General features: G+C 56.2%; 1 protein-coding gene across 1 annotated transcript in view; it reads right to left on the reverse strand.

Moving 5' to 3' along the window:
* Nucleotides 1-8632, reverse strand: part of ADAMTS13 (ADAM metallopeptidase with thrombospondin type 1 motif, 13) — a 36080-nt gene extending 27448 nt beyond the window's left edge. Inside the window, exons 1-8 of the mRNA XM_008593336.1 lie at nucleotides 8516-8632; nucleotides 8130-8196; nucleotides 4599-4744; nucleotides 2581-2664; nucleotides 2125-2249; nucleotides 1846-1992; nucleotides 372-512; nucleotides 12-59 (exon numbers count right to left, since the gene is read on the reverse strand). Coding sequence (XP_008591558.1) covers nucleotides 12-59; nucleotides 372-512; nucleotides 1846-1992; nucleotides 2125-2249; nucleotides 2581-2664; nucleotides 4599-4744; nucleotides 8130-8196; nucleotides 8516-8632 — 875 coding nt within the window. The remainder of the gene's footprint in view (nucleotides 1-11; nucleotides 60-371; nucleotides 513-1845; nucleotides 1993-2124; nucleotides 2250-2580; nucleotides 2665-4598; nucleotides 4745-8129; nucleotides 8197-8515) is intronic.
* Between the last annotated feature and the right edge of the window lie 3530 nt (nucleotides 8633-12162).

The raw sequence follows: 12162 nt of genomic DNA on the forward strand, positions 1-12162 counted from the left end.
GCCCCGCGGGCCCGGGCTGCGGCGGCGGCGGGTCCCACACGCAGCGCGCCCGTCCTGCGCTGCGACAAGGTCCCCGCTCAGGCCCCGTGGACACCGTGGGGGAGTTTGCAGGGGTGGGCTCGGTGAGGTGGGCATGGGCGTTCTCAGCCCGCACCTCTCCCCCACCCCCACCAAGAGCCGCCGCTGGGATGGGACGAGGCCCGACGGGTCCCGGGCGGGCACCGGGTGGAGGAGGGAGGCGGGCAGGTGCAGGGGCGGTGGAGGGATGTGTCTGCCGGAGGGATGGGGCACAGCGGGGGGCGGAGGGAGGGCTGGAAGGAAGGTGGGGAAGGGTGCAGGGGTGCGCGCGGAGGGGGGCGCCCGGTCGCTACCCGAGCAGGCGCCGCAGCTGCCGGCGGCTGCAGGCGGACCAGGCGAGGTCCCCGCGGACGGGGCCGGCGCGGTCCGACGCCATCACGTGGCCACTGGGGCTGCAGCCGCTGCCGGGCGCGCCGTCGTGCTCCAGGCCGAAGCTGCGGGAAGTGGCGGCGCTGAAGGCGGGGGGGGGGCGGGGAGGGGGGTCCCCAAGGCCGCCTCTCGCAGCGCCCCGCGAGTTTCCGTACCCGACTGGACCCCTGGTGCCGCCCTGCCTTAGTTTCCCTCCTGGGAGTGTGAGCACCCCCGCGGCAGGGGTGCTCCCGCCTCTATAGGTTGATAAATATCAAAAGACTTTTGAAATGTGCAGGCCGAGCTAATCCGAGGTGTCATACGTCTCGGAGGCCGGGTGGGGGTGGAGACTGGACGGGGCTCGAGGGACCTGGGGGCGCCGGGGATCGCTTTCTCGCGCTGGGGACTGGTTCCGAGGAGGTGCTCAGCGTGTGACAGTCATCGACGGAATGTATAGCAGTTAAAAAGTTCTAGAAAATGTGGCTGTCATCGCCATTTCTAGGCAGTGGAAGGCAGTGGTTTTCAAACTATTTCCAGCAGAACTTTTTCCCCCCAAGCGGAATTGATGGAGGGATTGTAACGGGTGGGGTCGGGGGAGACCGGCGCGGGAGTGGGAATAAAAGTGGAGCTGCTGCGTGTGATCTGAGGGACAAGGACACCAGCCTTGTGGACGGAGCCTCAACACCCCCTGGGAATTCTACTTCCAGGCTCAGAGGGGGTTGAAACAGGTGAGGGGGTCCAGTGGGAGGTGGTGGGCACCAACATGGAAACTTTCTCACTTACCTTAGATGTCTCCCTACTGTTTGAATTTTTACAATTGGGTATTACTTTCATAATTAAAAAGCTAAAAATTAAAAAGAAGAGAAACCCACCACTGTAGGCAAATAATAACAGATAGAAGTAAAGATCTGCCCACAAGAATGTATAATGTTCCTAAGAGGAAAAATTTGGAAACAACATAAATATCCAACAAGAGGGGATTAATTAAATAAATTATGGTGCATATATAAAACTGTAAAAGACGTGGGAGAAATGTTTGGGATATATCATTACATTAATAAACAGGTAACAAAACTGATGGGGTTTGGATGTACTGTCCTCCCAGAACTCATGTGGAAATCTGATCCCCAACGTCGCAGTGTTGGGAGCTGTTTGAGTCATAGGGGCGGATTCCTCATGAATGGATTAATGCTCTCCTAGGGGGCAGGGAAGATAGTGAGTGTGTTCTCGCTCTTTTAGTTCCTGGGAGACCTGGTTGTTTAAAAGACTTGTCTCCCTGTCTCTCTCCAGCCCCCCCCCCTCCCCCTCCCCCCATCCTAGTCTATCCACTGAGGTCAGGGTGCAGGCCCCTCCACCAGGACCTTCCCTGCTGGGAGGTTCCTTGGCCAGAGCTTGGGGACAGTTGATGGGGCAGCATACCTGTGCCCTATCTCATGGGCGATGGTGACCCCCAGGTCGAAGCCAGTGTCCTCAGTTATAAGGCAGCTCCAGGAGGAGGAGCAGATGCCCCCCAGCTGGGTCACTCCCCGCACCTGCTGGTTACCATCAGGCAACTCCAGGTCAAATCTCGGGAAGAGAGAACAGTCACCTGGGTGACTCTGGTGCTTGCCAGCCACCCAGTCACCTTTGCAGAGGGAGGGAAGGCGGAGGGTGCAGCCTTCCCAGGCCAGCCAGCATGCCATCGGGGAGCTCAGCTACCTGGTGATGTAGAGGACCAGATCAGCATGTCCAGGATCCTCGTCATCTGCAGGGTTGATTGTCTGGCTCCACTCACAGACACTCAGCAGTGACGAGGTGATGTTGGCGGTGATATTTGGAGCATCCTGGGGGATCAATTAACAGAGCCCACGTTGAGGGGACCCGTATTCACCACAGTGCTGATGGCTCTTAGTACATCTCTCAGTCCTCCTAACAACCCATTACTATCCCATGTTACAGATGAGGAAACTGAGGATCAGAGAAATACAATCACTCAGCCAATACTGAGTGTCAGGGCCCAGCTGGGACTGCAACCCAGTTTGCCTGGCTGAAGGTCCTGCCATGACCCACACTGCTCTACAGGCATCCACGGGAAGAGGTTAAAGAGAGCAGAGACAGTGGTGACTCCGGGCTTCCAGATCAATGTGGGGCACTGAAGTCCAGCTGGGTGCCTACCTCAGGCTCTGTCAGAATGATCATCCTCACCAGGTGCACTCGGAACTGTGCTCCCAGGGATGGGTCCCTCAGCAGTTCCGACCCCTGTGGAAAGGCAAACAGGAGAGAGCTAACACACCTGGTGGGCATGACCGGCTCAGGCAGCTGCTGGCTTCCGGGCGCCCTGGGTGGGGAGGGCTGGGGAGATGCTCCATCAGCATGGGGGGAGCCCAAAATGCTAGTCCCTGGGCTGGGAGCCAGTGACAGCCAGTCAGACATGCCCTCTAGCCCTCCCCCAGCTCATGGCTCAGGAAGGCCAACTAACAGGAAGAAAGGAAACTGGGAAACCATGGGCTCAGAGCATGCATAATTGTCACCAGACTTGAATATTCCATTCCAACACTACTTCTCTCAGACCGTATCCACCTAGCCTTTGTCATCTCATCTGTCTGCCTGGAACACCTTTCCTTCTGCCTCTGCCTGCTGCATCCTATCCATAGTCACGAGGCAGCACGCAGCCAGCTCCTCCATCCAGGAGCCCTTTCCTGATCCACCTCGTGGGAAGACCTCTCCTCCCTCTCCAGCTCCCAGTTTTCTCAATGCATCTGCCGATCGTAGTTGACAGGTATTGTGGTTGTTGGCACCAGTTTGTCCTCTAAATTAGATGTGGCACCCAAGAGAGAGAGTATGGCTCATCGCTGGCCTTGGCTGGCCTGAGTTTGAATCCAAGCTTTGCCACTTCCTACCTATATGTTCAAGATCCTGTTAACTACCGTCTGAGCCTCGGTTTCCTCATCTGTAAAATGGAGTTAAAGCTTTCCCTGGTTGTTGGCAGACTTGGGAACAATGTAGCTGTAAAGTCCCTGGCACAAAGCCGGTATCCAGTGGTGACAATGGCCATTACCACCATAGGTGCCACCTGGTAGGAGCAGGTCTTACATCCACTCCCCAGCTGGTCCTCGTGAAACACAATGACCAGAGGTGGAATGGGCTTCCATGCTGAGGTTCATCATGTTAGAATTGGAGGGGACCCCGAAACTTGAAAACAATGGTTTTCCAATGACTTAGAGGAAACATCACCTTCAGGCTTGCAGGCAGAAAACCCAAGCATCTTATCCTGGACTTGGACCAAGTCTGTACATGGAGGGACCACAGGGTTGTGGGTGGCTGTCACCTAGACCCCCCCGCAGGGTGGGAGGCAGAGAGAACACCTGAGGACGGTGAGGAGTTGGGAGGGCCTCAGGCTCCAAGACTGGCGAGGTGAATGTTGGAGGGAGCTTCTCCTTTTGTCCAAAATAGGTGACCAGGCCTGAGGCTGGGATGAGGTGGTGCTGAGTACCCTACGTTCTCGAGGGAGCTGCCTGTGGCTGGGACCAGACACACCCTTCAGGGCCAACTTACTAAGAGGTGGCAGCGCTGTCCCACCCCCCAGCACCGCCTCACGCCCCTTCCCCATCCCTGGAGCAGACCAAATGGATGGGGAGGGGCCAGGAGTTATCAGTCATTGGCTGAAACTAATTTCCTGTGCGTTCCTAAAGTCTAGTTAGATGGAATTTTTAAAACTTTTTCAGCTAATGCATGTCGTAAGTTTCTTCCTATCATGTCTAACCTCACTGCGCTGTGGTGGATAGATGTGATCTGTATGGTGCAGATTCCTCACCGTTTGTGGAAATTCCCCTCCAGCCTAGAACGCAGTCGTTTCTGTGCATGTTTTGCGGATGCATTCTCTAGCTGTTTTGTGCAGCATTTCGTAGAGTGTGTTAGCTTGAACTTGATAGTTAGGTTGGTGAAACCACCTGTATCATTGCTGACTTTCTTGTCTTTCAGACAACAGCCTCAGGTTTACACCCAAGTTCAACCCACTGAGTTCAAACTACCGAATAAACCAGCCCGCTGACGTTTGATCACAAGCCCTGGCTGTGAGAGCATTGTGTCCTAGGATTCACGAGGACAGCCCATGGCCCCACCAGAGACCCTGAGTCGGCCTCCCTGTGTAGACCAGCGCCGTCCATGGAGGCGGCTCCCCACGGAGCACTCACGATGTTGAGGTTGGTGAGCACATAGCGCTCCGTGTCCTCCTGGTGAGCCTGGTAGACGTCGGGGCCCACGGCCACTAGCAGCTCCAGGTGCAGGATGGCCCCTGCAGCCCCTCTCCGGAGGCGGAGGCGAGGAGAAGGAGGGAGGCCTGGAGGGGAAAGGGGGGAGGGCTGAGGGCGAAGCTTTTAGAAAGTGGGTGCTGGAGAGCTAACGGCGAGAGACCGTCAGGTCTTGGAAGGAAGAACTTCTGAAGTCAGTGTCACATTTCACCGCAGCCCTGAGGGCCCAGATCCCACTGGTGACTGGGCACTTGGGGACATGCAAAAGGGCAAGACCCAGGAGGAGCTGTTGTGGCTATTTTCAGGTCACCCTGTCAAGACAAGCCTCCCACTGCCCCATGGCTCTGACCAAAGCCCCCAGCCCCTCCTCTGCCTCCTGGACACCCCTCAGGGCATATGTGGGGAACAGGGTCACCTCAAAAAGCAAGCAAAGCCCAAGGTGCCACCCTACTTGCACCCAGATGCAGACTGGCAAAGGGCAACAGCCAGGCCTTGGAGGCAGCAGATTCTGGCTGTGCCCTGGAGCTGTCAGGTGGGTCTGAAGTGCCTATGTCCCATCTCCAAGATGCTGGGTTTCCATCTGCAACAGGGGAAATATCAGAGCCCCTGTCCTGCCCATGCCAGGGCTGTGGGACTCCAAAGACAGCACATGTCTGGGAATGTCCTTCGTAAACTGGGGGGTTGGGGGAGCTGCTCATAGGCAGGAGGTCTACCAAGTAGACAGTCCAGTCCAGGGGCATAGCTGGTGACCGCATGTCATCATGCAGCTGCCCCTACACTGGGCTCTCCCCTGCATCCTAAAGAAGCTGTGTCTATTGGTGTTGGGGCATTTTGCCTAGCCTCCCCTCGAGCTGTCCCCAACAGCAGCCCTATCCTCCCTCTCCCAGGAGCTGTACCTCGTATGACCCCTGGGGCCGTGGGGGCTGTGGAGACTGTGGGAGAGAGCCTGTGGATCAGGTGGAGCTGAGCATCACCCCAATAAGGCACCAGCTGCCGGTGCTGCCTCCTCACTGGCTGGACGTACAGTCTGTCCATGCCCACCAGGACATCACCCTCCTGGAGAGAGAGCAGCCTCAAATGTACAGCACATCTCCCTGCCAGGAGGACCACTGACACCCCTGCAGGAGGGGACTCTCTGGGCCATCATAGCACTGGGCATGGACTTGCCCTGAGCCCTCTCCAAGGGCTCCTCCCCAAGTCCAGAGACTACAAGCCCATCTTTGGGGGACAGCTAGGGAGCCATGCCCCTCTGGGACTGGGCCAGCCACCAACCACATACTACCAGCACCCCCACCCAATCTCCCATCCGTGTTCATGCACTCAGCCTATAAAAAGGCCCTGCTGGGGTCCCGTGTGTACAGGATGGAAAGGGCCTCAAGGGACTACCTAGGTCTGTGTCATCAAATTGAATGGCATCTATTCTGGCCAAATTGGGGCCTCCCAATCCAGGAACCATGATGCAGCATCATGCATGATGATATAAATGGCTCTGGCTTATTGAGTGCTTCCTACAAGTGATGCACTGACACACTTTGTATGGACATGTGACACCACGTCTTACAACAGCCCAAGAGGCAGGTGGAGCCACTGAGACCCAGTCCAAGGGACTGGTCTGAGGTCCTCTTCAGTGAGTGCAGAACTGGGATCTGAACTCAGAGCTCCAACTCCAAGGCCCAAGCTCCTTTTGTTCTCCAGTTCCCTGGGGAGTTGACACACCTAGATTTATACCTGACTCTGCCACCTGCTAACTGGGTAGGCGTAGGACACTTGCCTGGCTTTTCGTAGCCTCTGTTTCCCTCTGTAGAACATGCCCCTCATGGGGTTTGACATTAGGTAAAGATGGAGTATAGTGTCATAGGCATGACATTGGGGAGCATGGTAGGGGATTAACAGGGTGACACCATGGGTCCCCCCAGCCACAACCTCTCTCTGACACCAGCCCAAGCCCTCACTCACCAAGTGGCCCGTGCAATATGTGACCCTGGCCACTGCACCCGGGGGCATCAGGGCTCGGCCTCCCGTGAAGCAGTGGTTGTGGGGTCCTCTCAGCAGCCGGAGGGAGGCGTTCACCACAAGCTCGCTGGTGAAGGAGGGGGCAAGGAGGCCCAGCTCTGGCCAGAAGGAGAAGGTGAAGTGCTCCCCCAGGGCACTCATAGAGCAGCGTGTTGCCATGCAGGGAGGTCCCCCGGGCCTGTCCTCGCAGATGCAGGTGAGCAGGACCACATCGAATTGGGGCACTGCAGGAGACAGGAGCTGCCTGCTCACCCCTGCTCAGTCCCTCCCGGGTCCTCCTGCCCAGGGGTTGGGGGCCTGAAGTCACTCCCCTTTGTGAGAATTAGTGGGGAGGAGCACTGGCCTGGAATTGAGGGCCTGTGTTGAGTCCCACTCTTCCCCACTCAAGGGTGGAGGACAGCAGGTTGCCTCTGCTCCCTAGGCTTTGCCCAGGGGTCCAGCCAGTATGCAGCAAACAGTCTCAGCTGGTAAACAGGTGCTTCACAGTAACATCCTGAACCCAACAGGAGAGTGAACCCAGTGGAGCCTCTGGGTCTCTGCAGAAAGCAGGAGCCAGGCCAATCCTTACTGTCCTTCTCCCAAGGTAGCCCCCAGAGGGCTCGGGGACTCCAGGCAATGGTCTCCAGCCTTCCAGGAGGGACAGAGCTGGAGAACCTGGGGTATGCGATCCACAGAACATAAGGTTCCGGCCCCCATACCCGGAGTTGGCCCCACCTGGCCCTCCAGCATGCCCCAGGGACCCAGCAGTGTGCATCCCACCCAGACCACAGAGAAGCTGGCTCACAAGTGGGAACATCCCCTAATTCTCTCCACCCTGACCACTAGCCTGCCTGTCTCTGGCCCCCGCCAGGCTTTTGACCAAAGTCACCCTACTCAGAAAGGGGGCTGGCCAGAAGAGTTCACAGATGCAGCCTGCAAGGGATGGGGGAAAGGCCTCTAGGGGCTTCGTGGGAGCTTGATCCAGCGTCTGTCTTGTTTCCCACAGAAGGAATAAATATTTACATCCATGGGCAAAAACCACAAGATTTCCTGAAAGTCACCCAGCGCAACAGAAGCCATGGGGCAAAAGGGACCAGCCAATTAGTGACCATTCCCTTGAGATATTTAACAGAATCCTGATGTCAGAACCCAGCTCAGCCAGAACACCCAGACCAGCTCTTATCAACTCAGCAGGAAATAACTCAGCAGGAATAACTGCAGCTTCTCTGCCCTCCTCCCACCAGATCCACCAAAAATCCCAGACCACTGACTCAATGGTCAGAACCCAGCTCAGCCAGAACACCCAGACCAGCTCTTATCAACTCAGCAGGAAATAACAAAGTCAGTTAACAGGGAAGACTGCAGCTTCTCTGCCCTCCTCCCACCAGATCCACCAAAAATCCCAGACCACTGACTCAATGGTGAGATACCCCCACAGGTCCTGAGAAACTCCTCTGGCAGAGAAGACCCCAGGACAAGTACCTTTTAAGGTAGCATCAGGGCCAAAGTAAGACAACACCTCCTCTGGCTCCAAAGCCTGAAGAAAACTCTAGGAGACAAAAAGAAGCAAAAGGGAGGTGGGGGGCAAGCAAGACCAGGGAGCAGAGGGGAGTCAGAGATGGGAGGGAGAGGCAGAGAAGAGCAGCCCCCATGGGTTAAGGACAAACAGATGTCCGTCTGTTCATCTCCACCACAAGAGCAGGCAGAGCTGAGAGGCCGAACCCCAAAACCCCAATCTCAGATTCCTCTGCCCAGTATGACTCTGAGGCTGATGTGGCCAGTTAGAAGGTCATACCCCCTCCCCCAAGGCGACCCGCCTTCAGCCCCCAGAGGCTCCCAAACACCACAGCTCCTGCCATTGAGCCCACCTGCTGGAAATCGGAGAGTCCCCAGCAACCCAGGAGAAACAAGGCACAAGTGAGGATTCTCCCGACGCCGGCCACCCGGAAAGGTGGGCATCTGGCCCAGGGGTGAGGCTCACTCATCTTCACCAAAGCCAGCCTGTGGAGGGTGAGGGGGCCTGGAGACTGGGAGCTTGGTCCGCGTGGAGTGTGGCAGGCACACTCACTGGGCAGGAGTAGGCGGTGTTTACTTTCAGGAACGTCCTCCCAGGCAGGGACTGTGGGGTGGGTGGCCCGCAGCGCCTCCAGCTGCACTCTGGGCCATGCTCCGGGATGGCCCCCAGTCCAGAGCACCCCTAAGCTGGTCCTGCACCCTGGAGAACCCTCCAGCTGTGCACACCAGCCTCCTGGGAAGGGGCTGGGCCAAGCAGTCTAGTCCAGAACAGGAGGGAGCACTGGACCAGAAACCTGGACACATGGGTTCACGTGGAATGCTGGGTTCTCAGGCTGCCTCTCAGGAGTCCCTGTTCTCATCCGACCAATGAGATGGCCAAAGCAATTACAGTTCTGCCCCCCAGCAACCTGCCTGCTCCCCTGTCCTCATTCCACTCCTCACCCGGTGTAGACTCCACACCCTCCCTGTACTCACTCCCTGGCAAACCCTCCCGTGCCCTTGCCTCACTTCCTCCAATGTCTGGGCTCAGCTGATCCCCCCTTGAGCTCCACTATCCACCTATTCTTCACCTGCTGATGGGGAGAGTCACAGAACCAAGCTGAGTTCTCTGCATTCATTGTCAAAACCCCCTGGCAATCCCACCAGCTCCCCTGGAAGGTTCTCATTCACACACTCCAAACTAATCCTTTACCCCGCCCAAGGGGGTTTGCCATTGTCTTCCCACTGCTAAAAATGCATCCCCTCTCCTCCGCTGTCATCAGGAGGACATGCCTACCATCCAAGCTGGGCCAGCCTGTCCCTGGGCCCCCTTCCACCTTCTTGCCTTCTCCAAGAAGTTGCTCCTGCCGTTCTCTCCCCCTCCTGCATCATTAGACTCTGCCCCCTCCCCTAGACTCGTTCATTTTTTTCTTCAGCTGACAAATGTTTGATCAAGCAACAGGCCAGGCACTGTGCTAGTCACCAGGAAAGCGGCCATGGGCCAGCCACACATCAACCTCAGCCTCTTGAAGCTTAAATTCTAGTGAAGAGAGTAGACGACAAACTCACTAGACACGTACATTGTATGGTATGCTCAAAGGTGGTAAGTGTTATGGAGAATATAGCAGGATAAAGATATGGGAACAGGCGGGGAGGTTGCAGTTTTATAAAGGAAGGTCAGGAAGGCCCTTGGAGAAGGCGGCATGCTTAGATGTTGAGATCCCAGTAATTGGGTCCCTCCCATCAGCACACACAAACTCTTATGTCTCTCGATTGAAACCAACAACCTCCCCTTGACCCCAGTGTCCTCCTGCCATAGCCCCATTTCTCCCTCTCTTTAAGAACTGGAAAAGCGCTGTCTCTACTTCCTCGCCTCCTATTCCCATATTCCATTGAAATTGTTCTTAAAAAGGCCACCAATAGGGCTAGCCAATTAGCTTAGTTGGTTAGAGTGTGGTGATGATAACACAAAGGTCCAAGGTTCAATCCTTGTGCCTGCCAGCTGCCAAAAGAAAAAGGTCACCAATAACCACAATGCCACATCCAGCTCCCACCTCTCTGTCCTCATCTCTCTCAGCCTTTCAGCTGCATTTGACATGGTCTGTTCTTCCCTCCTGACTTCTGTGATGCTCAGATCTCCCTTCAATGAAGAACTTACCATGCAGTTGGTGATCTGCTAAGACCATACACTTTCCTGGCAGCCACTAGCCAATGACAACACAGGAGGGGACACTAGGGCCTGGAAACTTCTTTCCAATGGGAGATTCCTGTAATAGGCAGTCTCTGCCCCAGAGCTCCCTGTTGGGTTGGCCCAAACGTCATCACATCTGCACTGTGGTCTGAGCTCTCCCTGCCCACTCCTGTGTCCTTCCTGCTTTTCTTTCACAGGCGTCAGATCTGCATCATGATCTGAAGGCACTCCCTGCCCATCCTCCATCATCTCCTTGATCTCTCACAGGCCCCAATAATGTTGTTTTTCTTTTTCTCTCTTAGTAGGTAAACTGAGTGACCCAATAATGTTTTGCACTTCTAACACTGTCTCTGTGACTGCTTCCTGGAGTCCCAAGCTGACATATCGCCCTGATTGAAGCTGCATCATCGCTGGCACGAGTATCTATTATAGCCTCCTAACTAGTCTCCCTGTTTTCCCTCTCACTCCCCTCCCCCATCACAATTCTCACGAAGAAGCTGCAGTCATCTCTTAAAAATGTAAATCAGAGGGCCGGCCTGTGGCTCCCTTGGGAGAGTGTCGTGCTGATAACACCAAGGCCACGGGTTCAGATCCCTCTATAGGGATGGCCAGTTAGCTCACTTGGGAGAGCGTGGTGCTGACAACACCAAGTCAAGGGTTACGATCCCCTTACCAGTCACCTTTTAAACAAAAACGAAAACAAAAAAACGTAAATCAGACTGTGTCACTCCTCTGCTTTAAAACAAAGGATTGCTTCCCTTTGCCCCTGGAATAAAATGTCCAAATCGCAGGAAGGAATTGTCCTTCCTGCAGCCTGCAAGGCTCTGTAACCCGCAGTCTGGCCCCGGCATCTCCATCACTTCCCCCTTTGCTCACAGAGCTTTAGCCACACCAGCCTTCCTTCCATCCCTCGAATGCAGTGCTGTTCTCTCTGACCCTGGTCTTCACATTCAAGTGTCAGCTCAGGCGTCACCTCCTCAAAGAGGCCTTCCTCAAGCTAGGTGGCCTCCCGTTTAAGGTTGCTACAGTTAGAAACTAAGAGTCAGGATGCCCAGTTAAACTTGATTTTCAGATAAACAACAATTTTTCTAGTACAGGTATGTCCTCAATAATGCAAACATTGTTCTTTATCTGGATTCCTGCGTTTTGAGCAAACTTGGAAGGGCTCTGGTGTCCAGCGGCCGCCTGCGTCCTGGCCTCCCACTCCACGGTACCCGGCACCCCTGAGCACCCCGTCTCATCTCATCGTCCCCACTGCAGCCCTGCTGTCACAGCCAACTCGTCGACTTGCCGACTCGCAGTCGGACATCCCTGCAGGCCCTGCGGACACGCGAACGTAAGCTCCACCTGCAGAGGCCCCCGGGAGTGATGATCGAGGTGTCGTCGGCCAAGCACGGCGTGCTGGGACTCATTCCTATCGCTGCCGTTACAGAAAACGCTGCGCACTGTCACTGTCGTTACAATAGTCCTTGACTGTCTTATCGGTATTGCTGAAACGCCTTTGCAGCCCTACGGCCCTGGGCAAACCAGGTTGTGTGACTGGGGGGAACGGCTCGCGAGCCTGGGCCTCAATTTCCCCGCTGCCTCTGGAAGAAGAGGGTCCCGCGACGGCCGAAGCCGCCGTGAGCCCGCGGCCTCCCCGCTTCCGGCCGCCCGCCCCGGTGCTACACCGACAGCGGCACCCCGGTGCCCTTCCGGCATCCGCACTTCTCGTTCCCACCAGATCTCGGCGAGATCCCGGGCTTCACCAGCACGAGCCTCGGTCGCCGAGCCGGGCCTCCGCTCGCTAGGGCGGCACCCTCTTCCCGTGCGGGCAGGCAGCCCGGCCCG

This window comes from Galeopterus variegatus, unplaced genomic scaffold (assembly GCF_000696425.1).
Source record: "Galeopterus variegatus unplaced genomic scaffold, G_variegatus-3.0.2 Scaffold9008, whole genome shotgun sequence".
NCBI lineage: Eukaryota > Metazoa > Chordata > Mammalia > Dermoptera > Cynocephalidae > Galeopterus > Galeopterus variegatus.